Source organism: Dermacentor silvarum, chromosome 4 (genome assembly GCF_013339745.2).
Source record: "Dermacentor silvarum isolate Dsil-2018 chromosome 4, BIME_Dsil_1.4, whole genome shotgun sequence".
Taxonomy (NCBI): Eukaryota; Metazoa; Arthropoda; class Arachnida; order Ixodida; family Ixodidae; genus Dermacentor; species Dermacentor silvarum.
Genome location: NC_051157.2, coordinates 63,168,105 through 63,194,188, shown reverse-complemented (window position 1 = coordinate 63,194,188; position 26,084 = coordinate 63,168,105). Strand labels below are relative to the sequence as shown.

Here is a 26,084-nt window from a genome sequence, read left to right as displayed (position 1 = left end):
GGTTATCTGAGGTATAACAGCGATTAATTAAATAGCAAATGGCTGGCTGAAGTATGCACACCTAAAAATTATCGCGCTACTGCAAACTATGCGTGTAGTTTTGCGTGCTAAAGTCATAATTTTGAGGTATCAAAACAGAGTAGCATATGTGATACAGATTGGACATTACATGCCAATTAATTCGCGCTTTATTGCCTCTCACGTCAAGCACTACTAAATTAACGTGGCTTCTGAGTTTTCTGCCTCTCCCGTATTCATATTTCTCCATGGGTCTTTAGGACTGCATCATTCTATTCAATAAAAAAATGCAGTCACTCGTAAAACCTAATTGTTATTAAATTAATCAATGTAATAAAAATGGCACAGACAGAATATTTTCTTGAAGTGTTACGTGCTCATAAGGTAACTGACCGACTGACTTACTGAATGACTGATGGATTGGTTGATTTATTGATTGATAGTTGACTCAGTTAAGCGTCCGAAAGCAACATATGCTCTATGAGGGACGCTGTAGTGGTGTATAGTTTCGGAATAAGCTGTAGACCTTCAACAACGACCTAAGTCTGAGTACACCAGCGTTCTTGCACTGTCTCGTTGAATTTAACCCGGGTTTATTACCGGTGAAGCGAAATTCAGAAAAAAAAAACTATCCCACGAACGACATGTGTAGGAAAGGACGAGAAAATAATAGAACGGACAAGTATACACACATACACACAGTAAAGGACTCAGCGCCGGATCCCAGAAACACGCATATGATGAATTTCAGACGGAAGTAATTCAGCGTATGTCCGTCTCTGTTCAAGGAAAGATGAGAGAAAATACAATGCTCTGCCGAGAGGACACAAGCACCGGCTGTTTCCGACTTGTTTGTGTAGACGATTATAAATAGTTCTATTGTTCAACTTGTGGCTGCATTTTTTTTTCGCTTATCTTTTTTTTTTCAACTCAGAAACACAGTGCAAGTTAGCCAACTTGATGTGCATTCCCGATAATTGTGGCCAACACACAGTGGCTTGGTGAGAAAAACATAAGATAGCCAACTGCGCCGCAGGCAAACGTAGCGCAGTGATCACAACGATAAATGAGCTACGTACACCTAAGAGTACGATGCGATTGCTCAGACGTACGGATCCGACTGTTATCGTTATCGCACACGCGCGTGCGAACAGGCGAGTGACTGGAAAGACGATGACGCGGCAGCAAAACTAGCGTCGCACTGAAAATAGTGCTTTCTTCGTGACAATTATGGAGCACACAACTTTAACCTTCGCCATTACTGCCGCCTCCATCGGCGCCGTCATTGTAATCATCATCATCATCTAGATATTTTATATAAACCTTGTCACTAAGTTTATTATTTTGAGCTAAGCAACGTACCCTATACAACTAAAATCGCTGTGTAATCAGTTTGGTAAACTATAGGACTACAGGTGACTCCCGCACGGCAAGACGTTCAATATAAACGGGACGACTGCCTGATACTCTAGGAACCTGGAGACCTTATGAGACCTTCGAGGACTCCGAGGTCCCATCATTGCACTCCTCGAATTTCTAAGGGGTGTCTAGATTGGGGCCTAACCTTAAAAAAAGACATCCGAATAAATTGCGCTACAGAAGCTACTGGAACACAACACGAATTCTAGACAAAACAAGACACGAAACGAAGCGTGTAAACTACCGACCGAAGTTTATTCTTTGAAGATAAACTTATATGTGAAAACAAAAGAACATGAGAAAGTACTCGGTGGGTCACGTCATCCGCACCAAAACTGGAAGAAAGCAGATGTACAACTATATAGCTTCCCTTGTATAGGAAATCTATCTATACTGTACAGACGGCGATACCGATGGCTCACTAACGCATGTGCTTATCTGCCTGTATCTTGTTACGTCTACCACTCGTGTTGTTTTCCAGTAACATGTAAAGCGCAACTTATTCGTATATGTAATACCAAATATAGCCCATCTATACAAGTCTTATCAACACGAAGAACTTCACATTGCTGCCCGTTGGAGCAATGCGGATTTTTTTAAAGCCGCTACCGCTTCTCGGACGTGTGCCAGAAAGTTTTTGTTTCCCTGACCAGCAATGCCTCCATTTAGTTCGCTTCCTTTCTACATGTGTCCAGTCTCCTACGGTGGTAGTAATCACTCGAAACAAATAAACTAGCACTGTCCAACTTCAAATCTCGCTTGACGCACCCGTTTTCATCTCTTCCGCAGACGTTTCAAAATGGTTTCATAACATCCAAAAGCGGTTGGATCCTCATCCGATGCTGCTGCGTGAGTATAACACAAAATGCGGACCACGTCCTTCTATAGACAGAACGCGCGTCACTAGCTGTTCACTTCTAAAGCTCTTGGCTCTTTAAAAATAAGAACAAAGAAATAAGCCAAAGTTTGCAATAGGAATGTCGTGTACATGAATCACTGCACCGCTCACGCCTAATGTATGTGAATGCACTGTACCGTTTATAAGCCTAGCAGAAAGTTTTTCGCAGGTACAAACAATATAAAATATTGCGGTCCCAGGGTGATTCGCGTACCTCAGGACGTTCATTAAAGTTTTACATCCATCTATCCATCCATCCAGGGTGAATCATCTGTCAGAGATGAATATGAGTTATTGCTTGTGTCTGTTCGTGTTACATTGTTAATGAAACTATACTGCGGAACGATGCTGAAACATAAAAAGACGATATATATACATGTGAAATGGCAACACTGCAAGTCATTACGGGCACCAAATTTCAACTATTTGATTTGCGGCAAGTTCCAACTTATTAACTTGTTGGCTTTAACGTCCCGATTAAGCTCTGCCCTTAAGCAGTGAGAAAAGCTGTAAGGGAGGGTGCTCTGGAAAGAAATTGACAGTTTAGGATTCTCTAACGGCCGCCGCATTTTTATTAAAGGGGCGTTTTCGTCGTAATCTGCGTGCTTATGAGCAGAACGGCTATATAGTCCTGATTCCTGAACCACGGCGTCTCATATAACTATGCATTGTAATCGTAATACGCATGTTAGCGCTAATATTGTGAACGCGTGCCTTTTAATTACAATTTTCTTGGTCTGCGCTACGATGTCACTCATACTGACCCAACGCACATGCTGGAATATCTGTGAAGCGAAACTTTAGTGAAGCGGTTAATTAAACGTTATACAGCTGACGCGCCAATGCTTACAATTGTCTTTTTTTTCGTCCTATATGTAACGCGTAATCTCACACAATATTTATGTTTACGCAGATCACAGGTGGCAACATTAAATTTCGTGCAATGTTCATGTTTATGCGCTACACCGTTCACAAGGCACGTGCCGAAATGCAACCATCAAATCAGGGTCAGATTCACATTGTGAGACGTCGACGGCTGGCAATGTCGCGAAGTCGACGTATACGATTCTTGTCGAGGGAAGAATTGTGATGAGAGGTGTACGCGGGGGGACGGAGAAGTGTGACAATTATATAAACGCATTGAACGTTTCTAGACACCACTGTGTCACGGTGGTACATAACCCATTCTGAAAAGAAGGCTTCGCTTTAAATAAAAAATTTAGGAGGAAAGTTGAATCCGCAGGGATCGACCATCGATCACTATAAAATATACTCTGCGGACTTCTGTCATGGTCAGTACGACTGCTCATACGCGCCACGCAGGATGTGCGGGACGCCTTGGCCATGTACCTGGGTTGCTCCGTCGTGTTGACCATCGCATCGTGCCTCTGTCGCACCGCGGAAATCTACATTATGACGTTTACACCGTACGACATTACCGAGTTCTTCGGGGTGAGCAATTATTTCCGTTCGTGAAGTAGCTCTGCCCACTCGTTTCTTCCTCATTAATGTGCACGTTTAATTGAGCTGAGTTGATTGTACGCTTCTGGAGACCTTACACCACTCCTTATTCACATGCATGTATGGCGCAGAAATTCTCTCATTAGCCAACTGCGGGGTCTATTTGAATAAGACGTGTGCGCCGATTGAAACAAAAAGTGGAGAGTGACTCTTGGGAGCAGACTTCTGAATGTATGCCTCAGTTTTAACAGCGAAGTGGTTTAAGCCGGTGGTTGCGCCGTTAGGTGTACGCCAAAAAACCTCGCCGAGCGATTGCGTCACATGCGTCGCCTAGTAACGCCTCGCACCAGCTGCGCCGATCCTCGCAACAGCTGCGGGAGCCAAGCCATGACGTCATCGCGCGCGCCGTATCGATTCGCCTTAGCTCTCCCTAGCCATGACGTCACCACGACGTGCGGATTGGTCCCGCCACGACATCAGGGTCCCGCGGGGTATATATAGCTCCGCGTCGCCACCGCGTCGCCTCCGCGTCGACATGCCAACGACATCGAAGGAATGTTTTTTAGGTTTTAGCACCGGAATAGATGCCCTCTTTCATTGCGACTGTAGGTTCTATGTAAATGTGTACAAACTGCTGCATATTCTAGTCATCCTTCCAGTGACCACTGCCAGCGCAAAGAGAATATATTTTAACATGAGATTACTGAAAATATACTTGCGCTCCACAATGTCTGAGGAACGCATGGTTAGGCTGGCGCTTCTACACGCCCACAGAGACGTCGGCATCAACGTGTCCGAAGTCATTTACCACTTCGCTAAACTTCCCCACCGAGTGAAGTTTGTCCTTTAGATAGCGAAGCAGCAAAAATCAACGCAAGTAAAAAGCTCTGTTCCTTCAGGTCCATACATTCGTAATTATGAAAACGTATGACTGTTCATTAGCTTTTAAAACCGCAGAAATTTTCGCCATTTATTCTAACAGTTGGCATCATGATCAAAATTATCATGCGAATACGAAAATTATGAGGACATCAATAACCAATTTTGACCGACCTTGCTGATTGAAAGCCCGGCCCCATGCGGCCTTTCCCCACAAACACACTCGGATATTGGGTAGTTCAATTTGCCGCATCATCTGTGGCTTTAGTTTGGCTTTTTCTTTCCTTTTTAGCTACCTGCTTTCAATTTTTTTTAACCGAAGCAATATCCTTCTTTAATTTTGGGTGCAGAATATTTGTTGCCACTCTGCAGGCCGTTAAATTACACAATTTCGTACTGATTTCTGTATTATTTCTCTATTATTCTACCCATATTGTGCTGTCGCGACCGCCGCATGGCCCAAGCATATCACGTTTTCTGCGATCATAGTTTTGTTCTTGCCTGGATCGTCTCTCTTTCTATGCGTAAAGCTTACTATCTGTGACTACGCAACATATTTATTTGTTTTGTTTGACGCATTATATGCAGTGACGTTTGATTAAATACGTAGATTTATTGCAGACTTTTACGCATATTTAATTATCTTATTGTGAGGTTTTGTGTATACTAGTGAACTTTGTTTCCAGCGACACTTTTTTGCCCTTTATCAAGTTGTATCTTCGTATTTGTATGTTCCATTTTATCTTCGCATTTCTAATGTATATTTTGCAGAACTCCTGCTTTTTATATGCACTCACTGTTGCGACTATAATATCGGCGTAATTACAATACACGACCGGTAAGAGCTGCTCCTGCGCAATCTATTTCAACGAAGGACAGCGTCATTTAGGTTTTTCCCTGGCTGTTGCATATATACAAAAATGTAAACAAGGTTCTTGAATGACAAAGATTGATCAAAATATTTTTCCTCAACTTGTTCATTTCAAGGCCTTTACGTTTTTCATATCAGCTGCATGCACTGCTTTGCTGGTTTCGAAATGATATAGTTATAAGTTCGTGTGATATTTTCTTAACTCATTAAATAGACAAAAAATAACGTGGAAGCATTGATATCACTTATTTCTGCCACAATTTTTGGGACATACGAATATATTATTTTATGAAAAAATACTTATTTTACTTGACAGTGTGTAGCGTTCAATAATTCGTTTGCAGCATCTAATATACAATAGCATTGGCAATGGCAATACAGTTATTATTCATGTATTTGATCCCTCGACAAATTTTATGAGGAGGCCGCGCTGCAACATATTTTCAATACTACCATTCTCAGTTGAGAGCATAGCAGGTGGGCATTACAAAGGGATAATCGTGTTTTAAAGTAAACAGGATCAGCATTTGGAAAACATGCGCACTGTAAACACACGGACACACACAAGAAAAACGAAGCACATTCGCCAGGGTAGGAGTAAAACAATAAATGTGTTCGCAGTTTTTCACGCAAAGAACATCAACATCGCAATAAAATTTAACAGTGTACAATTAAGCGCATTGTGCATATCCCATCTAACCTTTGTGAATTACCCCTTTTGAACGAATGAGCTCCTTTACAATACTCTCGAAGCCGAAATATATGTTTATGGAATGGAGATATTTCTTGTTGTGTAGTTGGACTTGTAAGCTTGATGTCTAAATTTTTTATATTGCATATGAACATTTTCATCAATTTTCGCTGAAAATAAAAACAAGAAAAACTCAGTTGCCAACGCGATTTGGCTGTTTCATATAACGAGAGCGTATATGATTTCGATGTAACGAACCCGCCGTGGTTGCTCAGTGGCTATGGTGTTGGGCTGCTGAGCACGAGGTAGCGGGATCGGATCGGATCCCGGCCACGGCGGTCGCATTTCGATGGGGGCGAAATGCGAAAACACCCGTGTACTTTTGGTGCACGTTAAAGAACCCCAGGTGGTCCAAATTTCCGGAGTCCCCCCACTACGGCGTGCCTCATAATCAGATCGTGGTTTTGGCACGTAAAACCCCATAATTCATTTCGATGTAATGTTTCCTGTAACGCGCTCTTGAAACGACACTCACGTCAGGGTGACAATTTCATGGCCTAAACTTTGTCTTAGCAGTTTGTCAATTTCTAGCTATACAATACCTGCAGTGAGTACCGCTGTTATAATTCCTTTCATATAAACAAAGCAGTAAATCTGCGCTGTGGCGCTTCAGGCAAACATTACCCAAGTGTATTGTTATCACTGCCTCTTCGTATCTGTAACTTCTGGATGTCTAAATTCTATTCTGCCAGCTCTGTCACATTGAGGCGCAAGGCAACCTGCCCTTTTAAGCTAAGATTTCAAAATTTGATATTGCCGGGATGACGTATACAGTGACGAAATGATGTTACGCAACCAAACTGCATGAGTGAACCGGGATCAAACCAGTTGACTAATCTTAGCCTTGTCGCTGAACTAGATCTGCAATACAGGGTGTTTCAGTTAACTTGAGCCAAACTTTAAAAATATGCAAATGCTACGTCGCTGGACAGAACCAAGGTAATGTTGTTTGCTGTCTCTTGGAGATACTCAGAATATTTTTTGCATTCCGCCTAATTAGATAATTAGTCTTAATTAACTGATTGATTAACTTCTCAATTATCATAATCAGATCAAAAGTGTCAATGAGAACGTTGTAGAGTAACATGAAAAACTCCCGATACAGCTTTCTGTTGCTCAATACATGCTACATAAAAGTGTTTTTCTGAGCGTGAAAGAAGCCCGCAAATACACGCAATATTGCCGCGCGACTGGCCGCTTCAGGCACTTTGCGTGTATTCGCGGGCATCTTTCACGCTCGGAAAAACACTTTTAGGTATGAAGTATTGAGCAACACAAAGCTGCATCGGGAGTTTTTCATGTTGCTCTACAACTTTCTCATTGACACTTTTCATCTAATTATAATTAGGACTAATTATGTAATTGGGCTGAATGCAAAAAATAATCAGAGTACCTCCATCATTTATTCTTAAATTTCTTTGAGTAAAACGCTGAAGAAATAAACATCGCCATCATCCTTGGTCTCATTATGTTATTATAATGTTTAGGCATTTTATTTGATGTTGGATTCCTCTGGCTAAACAAGGAAATTGCATATTATGCAATGTGCTCCCCCCCCCCCCCCCCTGGCAGAGATCCTGGGTGTGCTACTGGATTCGGCATTGTTTTTTTGCCTTGTAAAACAATAATGTCCAAAGGGGATCGCAATAAAAGAATCCGACTGCTATTTGGGAGGACACAATTTCATGCGTCTAAGAGGACGGACCGAACAAGACCTGTACGCTATGCTGTTATCTTATTAAATAACAGCATAGCATAACTAAATAACAGCATAAGTAAATATGTTATTCGTGGGCGGAAACCTGGTCCACCAAACGACGTAGTCGCAGAATGTATCTACAGATTAGAATTTGAACACTTGTCAAAGTAAACAGTATAATGTATTCCGCACCAAAAGGGTGCCAACGCTGCTATAGATCGTCATATGTTTCGTAACAACTCATTGCTGCTGAACCATAGCTTAGAACTATAGTGAGAACGCTGCAGTAAGGTAACATTAGCGAAACGAATTTTCAGAAATGCACAAGTGATCTCCGAGGCTGATTGTAGGCTCAAACACGCGCGCACACGTTGCGTTGAGAGCTCCGTCCGCCTCAACGCCACCAAAACTCTGACCATGCTGACTTAAATCGCGTCGTTACGTCTCACGGAACCATTTCCCCTCGTACAAAACGCCATGTCATACTAAATAGACCGCGCGAGCACGGAAACAACCACCAGGAACACTAAGAGCGTCTACTTGGCATACAACATGGAGTGCTCGCCCAAGCCAGTACAGCACGTCAACTGCCCATAGTTGACACCACTGCCTAAACACTATGGCGGCGCCGATGAAGATCTATATGCTTCACGGACGGAGAGCACATACAGGTACACTAAGTTCCAGGATTTCACCTTGTGTATTTGCCTCATCTAACGATTTTAAGAACAAAGACACTTGTAAACAAAGAAAAAAATAGGTGCGCTGAAGAAAGATACTCTGTAGATTCATTGCAGCCGTTCTCCAAGTCAACCGCTATTGGGAGAACTTCTGTACCATACCCTAATACTCTAAGATACCCTGATATGCCCTGCTATACCTTAAAACCTCACGTCATATGACTTCATTGTCATAATTCGACAAATTCGACACTATGGGCACCGTTCACTGTTTAGATGGCGCTACGACATTTCATGTTTCGCCCCAGTATTGCCGACGCCGGCCGCTAGAGAGGCGATGAAAATAATACGCCATTCCGAACGACAACGGCTTCCTTATCGTCGCTCGTTTGAGAGGTATGCCCTGCGCTTTGACGATATCAAGCTAACAATTGTTCCCGCTGCTCATATCGATTGCGAACGCGTGCTATCATATGCAGAGCATGCGCACTTTGATATTTTCACAACTCGGACACTCTTCTTTCGTGATAAGCGATCGAAAGTATCACGGCAAATGTATACAGCGTCTCTCCCAGTTTTGCTGGTTTTGACACTGGCCGTCCCAAAGCTTCATTTGTAGTGGCGCATAGATCGCGCGCAAACTGCAATGCACGGTGCAGCTATGCCCGTCTTGGCACTACGAAAGGTAGATTTAGGTGCACGTTAAAGAATTCCAGGTGATACAACTTTCCGGAGTCCCCCACTACGGCGTGCCTTATTCGATCGTGATAATTTAATTTTAACTGCGAAAGGAGTTAGGTTGTGTCGACCATGCTGCATTGCCGTTCCTGATTGTGGAAGTCGCTGTTCCTGCAGCATGTGCACATATGCGTTGCTCTTCCATTCCAGTTGAAGCGGTTTCTGCACCATAGGGGACGCTTCGACAACCCAGAGTACAGCGCGAACACAGTAAGTCGTAGTTTTCGGCCTCCAATATATTATCCCCAGTCGACGCCTTCACGTGTTAAATTACGGTAAGCTTTACGTACTGTTCATAAAATTGCGTGTGAAACGCTGCTAGTTCGCTTCAGCATCCAGATGTTGAAGCATACGCCTGCAAAAGGGGCGCTTAACCTAAGTGCATTGTCAGCGTTCCATGTTATTTTAGGTTACAATCTTCAATAACATCCCTAACCAGAAAAGGTGTCGACAGCTTTGCTGGTTGAGGCGAAGACAAGTCCGAAAACGAGCGTTTGATTTAGCCGTATTAAATGAACATTTGGGCAAATATTGGTTAGGCATAATATGAATTTTCAGCTGAATGAAGACGCGTATAGCGCAGAAAGGGAAACATACCGCCGGTACTTGCAACTAAATTTTATTGCAGATAGCGTCGTGTACATATCCACTTGCTGGCACATAAAGCATTAAGTCACCGGGATGCGTTCTTTCTGTGTCAGTAAATTACAATTCTTTCTGGTTTAAAAGAGTACCGACACATGCTTTCAGAGTTGTAGCAACTCAACCACACACTTCTTGCACGTAAATATAATGACCCTTCGCAAGTAAGAAGATTTGAAAACATAGATTACGTTAGTGATACGCAGGCGTGCAAACAGGACCTTCTGGGGCATAAATAAGATTAATTGAGCATAACTTTCGCTGACTGATGGAATACCATTCAATATTTCGATGCACAGTCGCGATTGCAAACGTACTTAAATGTTTGCCGACAGATACTTTCGTTCAGTCAGAAGATCGAAAAAGTTCGCCTTACGGTCGAGCCCAGGCATATCGTTAATAGCAGTAGCACGCGCGTTAGCCAGCCCTCGGTTATCTTTCGCAATGAAGAATAGTCTTGCTTAGTATCTTTCGCGAATACGCACACGTGTTTATTGACTGACAGATTGTCACGCTGCCTTCCCTTGAGCATGCGCTGATAAGCTTTGTATCTTCCTTCTTTTCGGCCATTGTGTAACCTTTCAGGTGATAGCCGTGTTGTCTTTTTCGTTATCGTGTCCATGTTTGCACGCCTGCCTTTCAGTAACACGAATCCTTACCAACTTGCTCAACGTTCAGTCGTTTGAAAATTCTCTTTTAATATAAGATGCTTTAATCTGACACTTATCTTGATTGTCAAATTTCGGACCTCTGGCAATAGAATCTTTGCTTCTTCTGCCAGATAGCTGATGGAAGTGTTTTATCGTTCATATCGCCTCTATAGGGGTAAGGCATGCGTGAGTGAGGCTTCAATTTCTTTGTTTAGTAACGAGATGTTCTTGCGTGGAATGTTGCAGCGCCTTTCTCCGATTTTCTTTTTGTTGGTATTAACGTGATGAGCCTCACTGCGCATGTGTAGTAACTTGCTGAAGTTGAAGGGTTCTGACAGAAATGAATTTAGTGAAACTCTGGTCTTAGTCGACGTTGCACTGTATATTTCCCTAAACATTATATAGACCAACTAGCCCAGCGACAAGTTTTGTTGACGCTCGTTGTAAGGTCGGCATAAAAATAAATAAGCAGAACAGACGAAGTCACGAAGTGACGTAATCATGAGCTGCAGTGCTGACCTGCACGGGAAGATTTAAACTTGATTACTTCAACCATGCCACAAGCTACCAGCGGCATGCCAGCAGCACAACGACTTATACCCACTGTGCCACCGCCGCGAGTGTAACCAGTTCAGGGTAACCAGTTTTTTACTGGACAGTGCATAGGTAGTAGATCTGAGCAGACGATGATAAAATCTTTGACGTCACACGGATCTTTGCCGTACCAAGCCTCCGCTCACAACAAGCCATCCTCTTCACAATTCCAGAAGTGACATGTATCAATCCAGCTTAACTTCAGAATGCCCGTTTAGTGTTTCTTTTTTCATTATTGATTGTTTTGACCATGCTAGTTTGGAGCCCCCTCCCGCAAGCGAAGTTGCCTCATGCTGAAGTTGCCTCATGCAAGCGTCATCGCGGGCCGAGAGTTAGATGGTTCTTCAATGCGAAACGCGTGAAATATCCTCATTTGCTTTCAAATGCGGAATTCAACGTCCAATGAATACGTCACACATCGTAAACTTAATGTACGTTCAAAATTCTTCAAACAGAATGAGAGTACGCGTCAAAGCGGATGCGCACGTGGGAGGTTTCTATCGTGCACTGCGTCGACAGCAATCGCTCAGTTCACATGAGTCATTGTTGCCTTCCTGTTTCTTTAAATATCTTAGCGAACTGTGCCATAACAATTTAATAATGTTCTTCGTTTGATTCTCTACAGTGTGGCAAGATGACACAAGAACTATACCCACCCATTAAAACATATTTAATTTTGTCCACAAGAAAGGACGATGGCTTAGGTATATATAGCCTCATATTATCCGTTCGATATCTCCAGATGCCCTTGTGCTGCAGTCAGGGGGACGCTTGTTTTTGGGCCGCCATTGTCAGTGATAAACACGAGCAGGCTCTAGTACCCGGTAACCTGCCCCACCGCGTTATGGCATGTTTTTTTATGTTTCTCCGCTGAAATGGCGGCATGCCAACCTACAGCTGTTTTCCTCTATGCAAGCAGTGTGTCTACGTGTACATTTCCTGTCGCCAGTTACATAAGCGCAAGATAGGACGTTCAGTGCGCCGACATTACCTGTGAGCTCGGCCGCTGCGTGGCCGATGCTGACTGTTCGCCCATATTCCACTCTAATTGTAGTGGTTAAGTGTAGCACCTATGATTTAAGTCACACAGTATACTTAAAGGAACGTGTGCCATGCGCACATGGTTAATTATCCGTTTTTCGCACTCATGATCGAGCTACAGTAGAGCACCGTCGTAATAAGCTACATGATTCGCCTAAAGCCATGCTACGTAGGCGACGCCAGTCGGGTTTCTTGAACCAAGGATGAGATTCCTGTTAACAGTGGTCGCGACAGCTTATCCGAGCGTATGCCCCATATATACATGTATACTCTAGCGTTAGCGAGACCACACTTAAGCCGTGATAGATGACCGCGGTGATGTACGAGTGCACACGATGTCAAAGCATGCTGCGCTTCTTGGTTTGCTTCCCCCTGTTTCGTGTATACTACTTCGCTTTGATAGAATCCAGAATGATGTAAGACTCAACAAGTTATAGCTCCTGCAGTCAAGGCCTCTTACCGTCGCCGCTTTCGCTTTGTAGTATAGTCAATGACGCGATCGTGGTGCAAGTGCAGGAGCAGAAATTGATTTCTGGGGTTTTACGTGCCAAAACCGCGATACGATTATGAAGCACGCTGTTAAAGGACCCCGGGCGGTCAAAATTAATCCGATGTCCCCCAGACTCCGAGTTAATTTTGACCACCTTGTGTTATTTAACGTGCACACAATGCACGGCACACGGGTGTTTCTGCATTTCACCACCATCGAAATGCGGCCGCCGCGGCCAGGATTGTGCAAGAGCATGCCAATATATCCCATCTATCCTAATACGGGGAAACAAACTTGTGGTCGCAGGGTCATGTGATGCGACGAACAGGCTATGTGTAGGTCAGAACACCACCGCAAACTCAATGAGGTCAGTAGCAGAGAGCACGCGGCCCACGAACTTTCCACGTAAGTCCTGCGGCCTCCCGCATGTTTATCCTTCACGATGGTGGCTGGAACTAAGAGGGCGCATATGGTTGTCGGCATTATGCGAAATGCATATATTGTTGAGAAGGCAAACTTCCGCAACCCGCCGCGGTGGCTCAGTCAGCTAATGCGTTGCGCTGCTGAGCACGAGATCGCGGGATCGAATCCCGGCCGCGGCGGCCGCATTTCAATGGAGGCAAAATGCAAAAATGCACGTGTGCTTGCGTTGTAGTGCACGTTCTCGTGTTCTCGCGCTATAATATTTATACCAGAACGTCTGACCCACTTGCTCAAGCAAGAGCTGTGTTACGAAACGTGCCGAATAGCTTAAATGGGTGTGCCCAAAGTATTGCTCTTTGAGTAATGCAAGTGCAATAAATGTCTACTTTTACACTTTCCCTTTGGTTTTAATGTTTGACAACTTCCGTTAAGATGAAATTTAAGGTGAACTTAGATGAACATATTTTCTTGGTCAGTTCCAGTTTGCTTTAACGGGCACCTACCCAAGCCGACGGCGTTAGGCGGGTGTCGCCAAGTGGCTGGAGCGCTCGCTTCACCCTCGCACACAGGCAACGCCTGCGCATCCGCACAGCGCAACTTCGTAGCGCGCTGAAGAGCTCTTCCAGCCACGACGCATTTGAATGCTTATGAATTCCACGAAGCCGATAAGCGGTCCCGATTGCATAAACTGCTGTATTATGCTCTTCCGGTCATGCTCCACGCTTATGTTATTCGTATACGTGATTTCAGGTGTCAAGGTACGTCGGATTTGCCATCATCAACTTCCTGATGACCGGGTTTAAGGTGCGTTGGGCTTATATGAGTGGTATTTCCTGCTTTTGCTACGTCGGCTGTATCGCGAACCATGGTTTGTCCGCCAACGTGTATCTGAGCTAGTATTCTGCAGGGAAGCACGTGGCGCGAAGCATGTTTCACAGAATTCATTCATACGTAGATGGGATCATTTGTTGCCCTGTTTTGCGTAAAAGAAAGCTGAAACTGGTGTACTGAAAAGTTTGATAGAAATCCCACTTGACATTTTTGGGCCTAAAACAATAGTTACTTGCACTGATCAAGACGCGGGGGTGTTTAATTGCGCTCTGTGGTTATATAATGGGAGTAAGAAGGACACCGCATGCTTAAGCAGGTATGAGTCGACTATGTAGAACATCGACCGCGAATACCAGCATGGCGGACTCGTTGCAAAGGCTTTACCCGGTGTGCGCTCCTGTGACGTAGAGAGGGATTCAACATTACACCGGTAGAAATAGGGCAAACACAAGCATTTCCTCTTCGTTATGAAGTGTTTATAAAACTTACTTGAATCCGTTCTAGCTTTTGCTGCGCTGAACCAGTGAATCACTGGTTATACTTGCTTTTATATTGTGCCCTAGTAACGTTATTGCTTTGCATATTCAACGTGTGGCACTTAGTTTCACCTATGACAAGTTAATCACTTGTTGCATATGGCATATCCTCGTCTGAGCCGTAAACTCAGGGTCATAATCGCTTTTCACTTTCGGTTCTTATTTCCGACTGGTGCGTTTTGAACGAGAAATCTCTTTTTTTATTAAATGTCAAGTTTAATTGCTGAAGGAATGCATCTCTATGTAGGTGGAGAAAGTAACCATCTCATCATGTTTGCTGTCGTAAAACAGTCTTTTGGTTGCCTAAACACAGAGACGAAGGCGTATACTGTCTTGTGGTAGGTTGACATGTTGGTGCTACGGTCCTGAATTTTCGTGTCAACTGACGGCATTCAAACGCACTTCATGGGTTCAAACAATCGTCTGTGACGACACGATCAAATTAGTATCAATTTTCACAAGACCCGACGTCAACAATGTGATTAAAGCGCAGTTCCGCATTTATCTGACCTCATATCCGCGGGATGGATATTTAACGTAACCGCTTCCGAGTTAACTTCGAAATGTATTTTAGGCGATTCGCATTTTAATATACAGGGGTTCGCGCGAGGATAATATTCGCTTTTCGCCAACGGCGTGGTCGATCACGTGCCTCCTGTCTCATCCCACGTCTGCCACTCATTGATCCCGTATACTGTGTCCACCTTTTCAGGCTGTCGTGATGGTGCGCTTGTTCGAGTTGTACGACGACATAAGCGAGAATGTCAGGGTGGACACGCTAGTCGCCAAGCTTCGAGCTCTACTGGCCTACAACAACCCCAGCTACTACGGAAGTCCTGCCCGATCGAAGGAGGCGACGTTGTTGGCCATGTCGATAGGCGCCGGCCCGCGCTGACGAGGCGTCTGATTGCGCGCCGTCCCATGCTCTATCTGTGAACTATCTCTACCGTATACGACCGCTTAGCGTTAAATATATGCGCCCGTCATACCAAGTACAGCATACTTTCACGATGTCATTTCGGCACATGGCAGCAATAAGTGCGTTTACCATTAAGTGATACTGCTGACAAACGGACAAGCCAAGTGATTTGGGTACATGTTGCCATAAGTATCCTCTTTCGTTACAGGAAGCCCATAGGAATGTTTCCTAACTGTAGTGTCACCATGAAACGTTCCTGTTTTATTTCTGAAGTCGTGTTCTTTCTCTGAATTTTCCACGCACATACGACAGACAAGAAATCATCACACCGAGTGTAGCCTAACTCCCTAATCTCTATGTTGGCCTAGATGCGAGACTTCCCCACCCTCTTCCGCTGTTGCCGGCATGTACGATGACTGATGCAAAAAAAAGTTCCCATCCCTCTAATCTGACTGTGGCGCTATTTTCCAAGTGCTCAACCTGGAACTCTTGGGTTGTCAAGTGGCCATTGACACCGGCAAGGTTTGTAATTTTCTGGGCTCGTCTGCAAGAGTTGTCGACTTTTTTTTGTAATTATTTTTTTGACAGGTGTCGCAACTGTGGCGGCGTAACTCTACAACTTCCTAAATAAAGAGGTTCCGTAAGCGTTTGTAACTACAGGTTTTATTAACTTCCTACAGCTATGATTCATTGACGTGCACCGCCAGTGACTGGCGGAGCAGAAGCTTTCGACCATACAAATTGGGAGGCAAGTTTGTCGGCTCGACCACCCAGCCGCAAGTTCACTCACCATCTAGAGCAATAGTTGACCCCAGAGGCACACAGAATCAATGTAATTTGTGTGGCTGGCTGGTTCATCTTAAATAGCAGTAGTTGAGCTCTTGGTAAAGACGAGGACAAAAAAGGAGAGACACGGGCACTCGTCCTCGTCTTTACTAAGGGCTTAAGCGCTCAACTATACTGCTATTCAAAATGTAATTTAACTTCTTACTTTCTCTCAGGCGTGGATACAAACTCCTTGAAAGAATACACGAGAAAAAATGTTTTTGGTCGGTTTTATTAGGCGCCTAAAACCCTGCTTTCACACAGATGATGATAATGATTATAATTATAATGATGTTGAACCTGTCATGGCTCGCAACACTAAGGGGGATAGGAGGAGGAGGAAACAACTTTATAAAAAAATTTTTCACGGCGTTGTAGGTGGCCGCTTGTCTGCGGCGACCTCTTCCGCCCAGGCAACAATTCCTTTTTGTAGCTTTTCTTCAGGAATTAGGGTCTCCCATGTCGTTTCAGAGGGAGCTGGCAGAAGCTCTCTGGGTGGGGGAAGACCCTCGCATTCCCAGAGGATGTGTCGTTGGTTTGCTATGGCATTTTTGTCGCAGTTTTGGCATATTGGGTCAACCTCCCCATCTGTGAAGATCGCTAAGCGATGAGGAGTGATAAAGCTGTTAGTTTGAATTCGGCGGAGGACAGTGGCCTGCGCTCTTGTAAGGTTGCTGTGTGGTATTGGGTATATTCTCCTGTTCTCTTTGTATAGGTTGGTGAGTTCGTTGTAGGAAGTCACTACCTCTCCCATCGGGGGGTCCGGTTCCAAGGAGAGCGCGACCCGGTTTGTTAACGCTCGGGCCACTCTATGCGCTTCCTCGTTACCGGGATTTCCCGAGTGAGCGGGGACCCAGACAAAATTGATTTTTGTTCTGTCGTCCTGATTAAAGTTTTTCAAGATCTTGGCTGTATTTAGTCCCACACTGCCCCTCATAAAGCTGAGAATAGCGCTCTTAGAGTCGCTCAGGACAGTATGGGTAGTTGGGTTCATGATGGCCAGCGCTATGGCCACTTCTTCGGCCTCTTTGATTGATGCGGCTCTAGTTGAGGCCACATTTACAATTCTAGATTTTCCGTCCACGGCACTCAGGGTGTATGTGTTGTATCCCTGGTTGGCGGCATCGACAAAGACCGCGGTTTGGTCTTGCGTGTGCTTTTCGCGTAGTTTGTCTGCCCTGGCTTTTCTCCTGCCATCGTGCCTGCCTGCCAGGGTGTTTTTGGGTAATGGCTTGATTATTAGGTAATGTCTGATTGCGGGAGGTAGTGGTGCTCTGCCTCCCGTGGTGTATATGGGTTTAATGTTCAGTCTACTCAGGATGTGTAGTCCCGTCATCGTGTCTGATAGGCGTATTATTTGTGCTGTTTTGTGTGCTTCGATCAGCTCCTCTAGGGTGTTGTGCATTCCAAGTTGGAGGAGCTTCTCGGTGCTGGTATAAACAGGCAAACCTAGTGCCCATTTGTACGCTTGTCTAATTATAACTTCTATTTTAGCTTTGTCTGATTTCCTGAGATGATAATAGGGGAAGGAGTAGACTATGCGGCTGATTAGGAATGCCTGAATCAACCTACACAAGTCCATCTCCTTCATTCCTCTGTGTCTGTTGGCCACTCGCCTGAGCAGTCCACAAATTTGTTTGGCGGTGTTCTGCAGTTTTGTGAGGGCCGTGGTATTCTGCGTGTTGTGCTGAATAAGCATACCCAGCACTCTAATGGTCAGAACCGGAGAAACCGGGCCGCTTTCCAAGACAATTTTGATCGGTGCCTGTTGTTGGGTGTCGGTGTCTGGCGTCTTCTTGGCTTTATTTCTAATGATTAGGAGTTCGGATTTCGTGGGGGAGCATGTTAGCCCGTTGTGTCTGACATACTCTTGCACAAGATTTGCTGCCTCCTGTAACGCGTCATTTATCGCACCATCCGAGCCGCTGTTTGTCCAGATGGTAACATCGTCCGCGTATATGGCATGTTTGATGTGTGGTATCCTGTTTAGTTGTTGTGGTAGGTTCATCATGGTGATATTGAAGAGTAGGGGTGAGAGGACGGCACCTTGCGGGGTGCCTCTTGTCCCTAGAGTAAGCTTTTGACCACGCACTTCACCCAGTTGGATGGTTGCCGTTCTTTCTTTGAGAAAGTCGGAAATGTAGGCGAAAGTTCTTTCGCCTACATTCAGCTGGGATAGGCCATTTAAGATGGCCTGATGGGCTACATTATCAAATGCTTTACAGACGTCCAGGCCCAGTATGGTACGAGTGGCTCTTATTGGGCGTGGAACTAGAATGTCTTGTTGCAGTTGAAGCATAATGTCTTGTGTTGACAGACACGCTCTGAAACCGATTAGCGTGTCAGGTAGTAGGTGTTCTGTCTCAATGTAATAGTTTATCCTGTTTAATATTACATGCTCCATGACCTTGCCTAAGCAGGAGGTGAGAGAAATTGGTCTAAGGTTTCCCAGTTCTAACCTCTTGCCTGGTTTCGGTATGAATATGACCTTGGCATGTTTCCAGCTAGGTGGAACTTTTCCTTCGGTCCAGTGGGTGTTAAAGAGTTTAGTGATTTCGCTGATCGAGCGATCATCTAAATTTCGGAGCATTTTGTTTGTTATGCTGTCTTCCCCGGCAGCGGCAGTGGTTTTAATCTGGCTGAGGACGGCTCTAACTTCTGCTACGTCTATATCCCTATCTAAAGCTGGTTTGCTTTCTCCTTCATATTTAGCTGGAGTGGGTATGTCCTTGCTGGTGTTGAAGTATTTGCGCTGCAGTTCCTGTATTAGGTCATGCTCCTCCCCAGGATAAGAATGAATGAGTTTCTGCATGTTCTTACTTGTGATTGATTTGGTTTGTTCGGGGTCAATTAGATGTCTGAGTAGAAACCAAGAGTTCTTGTTAGCTAATTGACCATTGAGCCGGTCACACATTTGGTGCCAGTGTTCTCTGCTCAATGTTTGCGTGTGTTTCTCGATTTCTTTGTCGATTTGAGCTATCTTCCTACGTAAGGTCTTGTTGTTTTTTGTGACATCCATCTCTTCTGGATACTTTCCCTAGCCTCCCACAAGTGTATAAGCCGTGAGTCAGAGGAGGATCACCCATTCCCTCCACTAAGGGAGATAGGCCAAGAATCGGCCGGCAGGAGGTAGCTAAAGGAAATTCTTATTTCAAAACGAGAAACGCGAAGTACTAGAAAAAAAAAGAGATGTTGCAATAACTAAACTAGTATGCGAGCGAGCCGTAAGACTAACTGAAAGATGAGTTAGAGGTGAAGGAGAGAATTAATATTAGTAAAAAATTTGGAACACCCAATTTAGGTGAAATGAATTCAAATCTGGTCCATCGGTCCATATCTCTTTTTTCTTCCTAGTTTTCTCCGGGCGCTTCTATGCGTGATTTGGCGCAAATAATTGCAGGTTGCTGTTAGTTATGGAGGGGAATACCCGGATGGGGAGAACTGCCACCACGGCTCCACATCTTGTAAAAGAAACGCTTACCGAGCTGGCTCACATACTTGCATGTGTGGTACAAAAGCCTCGTTCGAAGACGCAAAGGAATTTATTACGTTTGCTTGATTAGAGTACTTCACGGGCTCGGGCTTACCCGAAAGCCCGGGCCCACGAGCCGGGCCAGGCCGGGCAGGGCTGTTTTTTTACGGTCTCGACCCGGGCTCAGGCACGGCATGTGCTTTTTGACCCGGGCCCGAACCGTGGGCTCGGGGTTTTCTGACGCGGGCCCGGGCCGGGCTCGGACTTTCTGGTGGTGTGCATGTAACGTGCAGCGAGTTATCCTCGCGCGTCTCAACTCTGAAAAACATGTCTTTTTCGGTCTCGGGCAGGGTTCGGGCTGGTTTCGAGCCGGGCTCGGACCGGGCTTGGGCCTAAGGTAAAGGGGTGGCTGGCCGGGCTGGGTGGGTAACGTAGATTATTTCCCGGCCCGGGCCGGGCCTGGGTCTCGCCATAAATCTTTTGGTCGGGTTCGGGCGGGCAGCCCAACGTAAAAATGGGCCCGGGCCGGGCCCGGGCTCCAAAAATCGGCCCGTGCAGTGCTCTATGCTTGATGACCAAGTTCCAACCGCTTTCTGGAAAAGACATGTGAACTTGGTTGAGTATGTTAAGATGGGAAATCGCTCACAAGAGCACGGAAGCTCGAGCTTGCAAACTTGAAACGAGCGAGAGAAAAAAAAAAAGGTATTGCATGAACATTCTACTAATTGTGCTACACCTGCATAACTGAACACAATGTGAAGGGGTGCTAATTCAAATGCAAATGCAAGAAATAAACGTCGAAATAAAGCATAGTTACGTCAGAAGCCACACTGTTCCCCCAAAGAGAATGGGAGCTGTGCGTACCTTGCAGTTGCACTAGCTCGCAATGTTGAGCACTGCCACCGAGATTATAGCACTGCTTAGCGAAAGCAGGCGCCCCGGGCGCCCAGTTATCCTATTAGAATTACCTCTAGCAATCAGCCCCGTAGTAAATAAACTTCTCTAGTAACATCTCAATTTAAGTTTTTTATTGTGCTCTTTCTAATGCATAACAAATTTTCTCGCGCATAAAGCTTGTTTTAATAGATTACACATTTATTTCATTCTTAGAAACACGTTGGCTTAATTCGCCTACATTATTGTTTCCTCTTATTTTTTTTCTAGTGTATTTTTAACACCGCGAACTCGTAGACCATAAGTCATAACCGTAAGTTCATATTAAAATTCGCCTTCCGGTTTTTTTTTTTACCGATCAATGCCGTAATCACAAAAGGAAAGAAGAGCCGACGTCAGCACATCCTTGTGCTTCTTGTCCAGTCTTTTAATCTGCATCTTCAGAAAAGCCCTTGTTTTCTGGTTAATTTTATCTTGTCTGTTTCTTTCGAAAACTCTCAACCGGATGCGTTGTTCCACCTCACAGCTTTTCCTTAAATTGCCTTATACTCTTATTACATCTATTATGAACATGTAGCATTGTGCTTAAAAAAAACATGGACAAATGAAGGAACACGATTATACACACGGAGTGCTACACGTTCACAATGGAAAACCAACAAGCCCAAGTTGAAAGCTTACTGAAGTTTATTACTCCTAGTTTTGTTTACGTTAGCTCGTCAGATTAGCCACCCGCCTCTTGGCTAATCCTTCATTTAAGGGTGAGTCTATTCTCCCGGCAGCATTTGTACCGGCGCGCACCTCCTATTGGCGCTCGGAAGTCACATGACAAACTGCCGGGGGAAAAACGGCCTGAAGGTGCGCCCTAACCTAACATCACATAACCTAATATCACCTAATCTAACCTAGCATAACATAACATAACCTAACATAACACCCTAACCTTCCAAGAGCCAATAGGAGGTGATTGCCGGCAGAAATTTGTTGCAGAAGTTCTCCCGGCTGCCGGGAGAATAGCCACTGCCACATTTAACACATTAAATGAATAACAAAAGCAATCTCCGGTGCAGGCACGCATCAATGTGCAGGTATGTGCCAGTTTAGGCGGGAAAGGCGCAGGAATAAATATAGAGGTTTATTTATAAAAGAAAGCTGAAATACGCGTTTAGCTATACCAGTATACTGAGGCAGCATTGGCGCATCTTATAAATAGAGGAAGACATTTTTAGGGGGTAGAGGAACAGACTGGGAAAGTTACATGCTATTATTTTAGTAAGCGAAAAAGAAGGGACTTAGGATAGTTATTTGAGCGAAGCAAAGAAGAAGAAGAAGAAGTAGAAGAAGCAGTGTTCTATGCCTTCGAAGGCGCTTGTACGTTGAACTGCGTTGGAAGTGCGAGAGCATAGCGCAGTCTCCTCATGAGCAGGGCGGTGACCCTCAACTTGATAGTGACTGTCTGTTTTGTAAGTCGCTTTTTATGCTCATTAGGAGATGCTTTAGATGTTAGACGCTGCTATCTGGCCCTGCGGCATGTTCAGGGGCAGCGATATATCTGTCGGGGCACTAGAAGGATAGCGACTGAGGTCGCGCATTTGGAGGAAGCTTATCGTGGGTTGGTAGAGCTCCTGTCGACTTTCTGGGGAATCCAGTTGCTGCTACCGTAAAGCATAAAGAGCATATGCTTTACCAGTAGCTTTCCCCGTGTGTGAACGATAACAGACAATTTTAACTGGTGGGTAAATTTGACAATAGTTTGTTTCGCACATTGTCTGCAAAAGAGCGAAGAAAGCGAAATTATGTTTTGATTTTTGTGGACGTCGACTATCTATTGGTCTCTGCTGAAACGTTCTGCACGCAGTACAGCTATTCCATACACTTTTACGTGCCATATTTTAGGAGATGGTACGCAGCTGACACGGAAGCCTGCTACATCCATAAAAATGGTACAATTCCCATAAGGAAACCTCACAAAAATCACAAGGAAACCAGGCGGAAAAGTTTCAGCATGGTTACAATAATTCGATCATCTGATGCCAATCCTATCAACATTTTCTAATTGCAATTGGGTTGGCTAGCTTGTTTTTCTTTGTCCGAACGGCCCGCGACTGGAATGGCCTTCCGAGACAAACTTCACTCATCCGTGATACAGCGCGCTTTAGATCTGCCATCGAATGTTCTGAGTCATCTTTGTAATGTCATCATCATTCCCGTCTTTTACGTGCCCACCCCTTATGTAATGTGCTATCGGGACCCTTGAGGTATCAATAAACAACAAACAATAAACAATGCAAAAGCAGTTTATTATGCTGGCATCTGTGTTTTTTTAATTTACTGCTGGGGCAGTGAATGATGCCAAGTATATTATTATTATTATTATTATTATTATTATTATTATTATTATTATTATTATTATTATTATTATTATTATTATTATTATTATTATTATTATTATTATTATTATTTGCCTCTCCGCAGAATGCAAAAGCTTTACAGATGTCATTTCCTCTATCTCGATATCTTTCAAAACGTGTTGTCTTCTGTTCCGAGCTTCGCACTTTCTCCTCAGCCTTTTTCTAGCTGCGCTCCTTTCCAGACTTCCCATAGCTTCTCCCTCTCCTTCCGCACATGTTCTCCGTCTCTTAATTGTGTGTTATTGCTCTATTTTTGTCAATTTTTAGCAGTTTTCTTCCTGTTCTTTCTTCCTTGTTTCTGTTTTTTTTTTTCATGCTACCGTTTTATTCCATAACTTTTAGTCATAGTTGTTTTTTTTTACCGTTTTGTTCTTGTTTTGCTGTGCACCAGCACCAAGACCTCCTGGTCACAATAAATAAATACTTTTTGATTGATCGATTGTTATTATTTTATAGTCATTGACTTCTGTTCTTCCTTCAGTGCGTCAATTGCTTTTCGGTGCTCGAGAACTCTCAGTCGCTGGCACAAGGAAACCGCCTCAGGGTCAGCTTGAGCAGCGAGTCGGCGAACACCTTCAGTGGTAAGACCGAATTTACATTTCTAAATGCACGAACGCAGCTGGGATCTGGGCGAAGCTCATTCGAGGGTCAGAGCAGCTGTTCATGAGTCACGAAAGCAATTTATTGGTCTTATCAGAACCAAACTTTCCAACCTCTCTTTCTCTCTCTTCTTCCTGCTACAGGCCCTAATTTTTTCCACCGCAGTGGTGACCACCAACTTACAGGGTCATTCCAGCCAAATTACGCCGAGCGTTCAACTCGATCATATTCGATTTCGTTTAAGAGATCCTCGCTCTCATTATCAAGAACAACTTTTAAAAGTATTTTTTGTAAGAATTATCTTGATTTCACGGAGGGGCAATAAGTGGTGATAAAAACATGCGATAAGTTGACATCTCAAAACGAGTCCAAAGCGTTTCCTGGCATATCATGTCATTTCATTTCTGATTTACATCAGATGAAAACGTACAGTGTTACAGAGATTGCGGGCTTGTTATAAATGCAAACACTTAATACACGGTACTCTTAATAGCACGACATAGCGATTATTGCTTCAGTAAGATTTATCAAATTGTTTTTTTATAGAAAAAAGTAATGTATGTGTGAAGATCTGTAAAAATCTGGATTTCTGCTATCTGTCCAAATGCCAATTTTATGCTGATAAAATGTATATGCTGAACACGAAATAACTTGTTGTTCCACCTACAGCTTTGCTCCATACTGCAACTTCACTTCACTATAGCATGTAATGCACTGAAGGTGCTGTCCGGAGCAAAGCTACAGGCAGTGCAATGCAAGTTACAAAACTTATTGGTGACATTGGAAAAAAGAAGAAATATCATTCCACTCAGACAATATGACACAATTTATGTATTAGCCTGTTGTGAAATGCACTGTGTTTTGTGCAGGATGTAATTAATCATAACAGGAGATGGTCTATTTGACAGCGGGACGCAGTGAAATTTCGTTTAAAATAAACTCGCTCCACCTGCAGCGTTCCTCTGCACTGCAGCTTCACTGCATTACAGCTGTCAATGCAGTGAAGGTGCAGTACGGAGAAAAATTGTATAGGCAGTGCAATTCGTCGGGGATTTGAATGAAATAACGTGTTGATGGCATTAAGAAAAAACAATACTCTATTAAAAGTTCTGATGTGATTATTACGTTATCCTGTGGTGAAACACCCTGCATTTTGGGCAGGACGGAACAATTATGCTGGTATAGGCAATCGGAAAGTCCTAATCGGACTTTTCCAACAGAAAAGTGTAGTTAGTGTGTCCGAAGAACAAGGTTGCCGCGTCTCACATTCTGTTTTGGGGACGGGACCAGTCTTGGCAGGGTAAACCAGCGTTCTTAGCGAGAACATTGTAGTCAACGACAAAAACCCAGCACTGCCTCACAATGAACGAAGCTGGTGGCGCCCTCTGATTTTTTTCAGACAGAACATACAGAACTTGTGCCAGTAGCCACTGGGTACTATCGACGCATGGACGCAGCGCGAAACATGAATGAAAAAAAAGAAACATGAATAAAAGTAATAATAAACAGCGAAAGCAAGGAAATGAAGCCTTAACTTGAATAAAAAAAATTCTTTTTACAGTGAAGCTGTAAAGAGGAGTTCGGCAGTGCTTTTCGAGCGGCATCGGGGAAGGTCGCCGGTAGAATGTACTACAAATACCGTCGGCGAAGGATGGCGGCTGGCGGTGCGGTCGTTAGCAAATATCAAAGAATAGCCAACAACGCGGTCTACGCCGGACCCTAGAATTTGCTTCGAAACGTATAGTTATAACTAACTACAAAATTAAAGTTACATTGCGTACACCGCCGTCGATTACACAACGACTTCGTTTCACGGTTTATTCTAGCCAGTAATCCGAAATTTTTGTTTCCTACTTTGCGTTTCACCGGCTTCACGCTGGAAGTCAGCTTGGACGGGCCCAGATCGAGGAGCATTTCGTGGATATCGCGTCTGGTCATATCGGTTAAGTTCAATTTCAGTATCTGTTCTTAATGTGAATGTCAATGCTGTATCGTTTTTATTTTTTCCGTGATTTTAAAGGAAAAACGCAGGTCTTTTCCGTGATTTTAAAGGAAAAACGCAGGTCTCTGTGCAAAGTTCTCAATGTACTCAATGTACTCTGTACAGTACATTGACTGAGGATAATTTACCTGCAGCGGCAGTATAAGGACGTTTTTAGTGCCCGACGCTTCCTCGAGATGGCATTGGTGTTTCCTTTACAAACACGGCGTAAATACTGCCATGACGTATTGATGTACCCTACTTTTCTACAGTATTTTAGGGAGGTGCGCATGGCATCCTGCCTGTCCGTACACCACGCCCTTTCCTATACTGGCCTGTGCGTGTAGCTCAGGCAGAATCG

General features: G+C 44.2%; 1 protein-coding gene across 1 annotated transcript in view; it reads left to right on the top strand.

The window, feature by feature from the left end:
• The window catches only part of LOC119448151 (uncharacterized), a 41,800-nt gene that overhangs the window by 5,094 nt on the left and 10,622 nt on the right, over positions 1 to 26,084 (top strand). The window contains exons 3-6 of the mRNA XM_049666443.1: positions 2,227 to 2,286; positions 9,565 to 9,624; positions 14,005 to 14,058; positions 23,624 to 23,723. Coding sequence (XP_049522400.1) covers positions 2,227 to 2,286; positions 9,565 to 9,624; positions 14,005 to 14,058; positions 23,624 to 23,723 — 274 coding nt within the window. The remainder of the gene's footprint in view (positions 1 to 2,226; positions 2,287 to 9,564; positions 9,625 to 14,004; positions 14,059 to 23,623; positions 23,724 to 26,084) is intronic.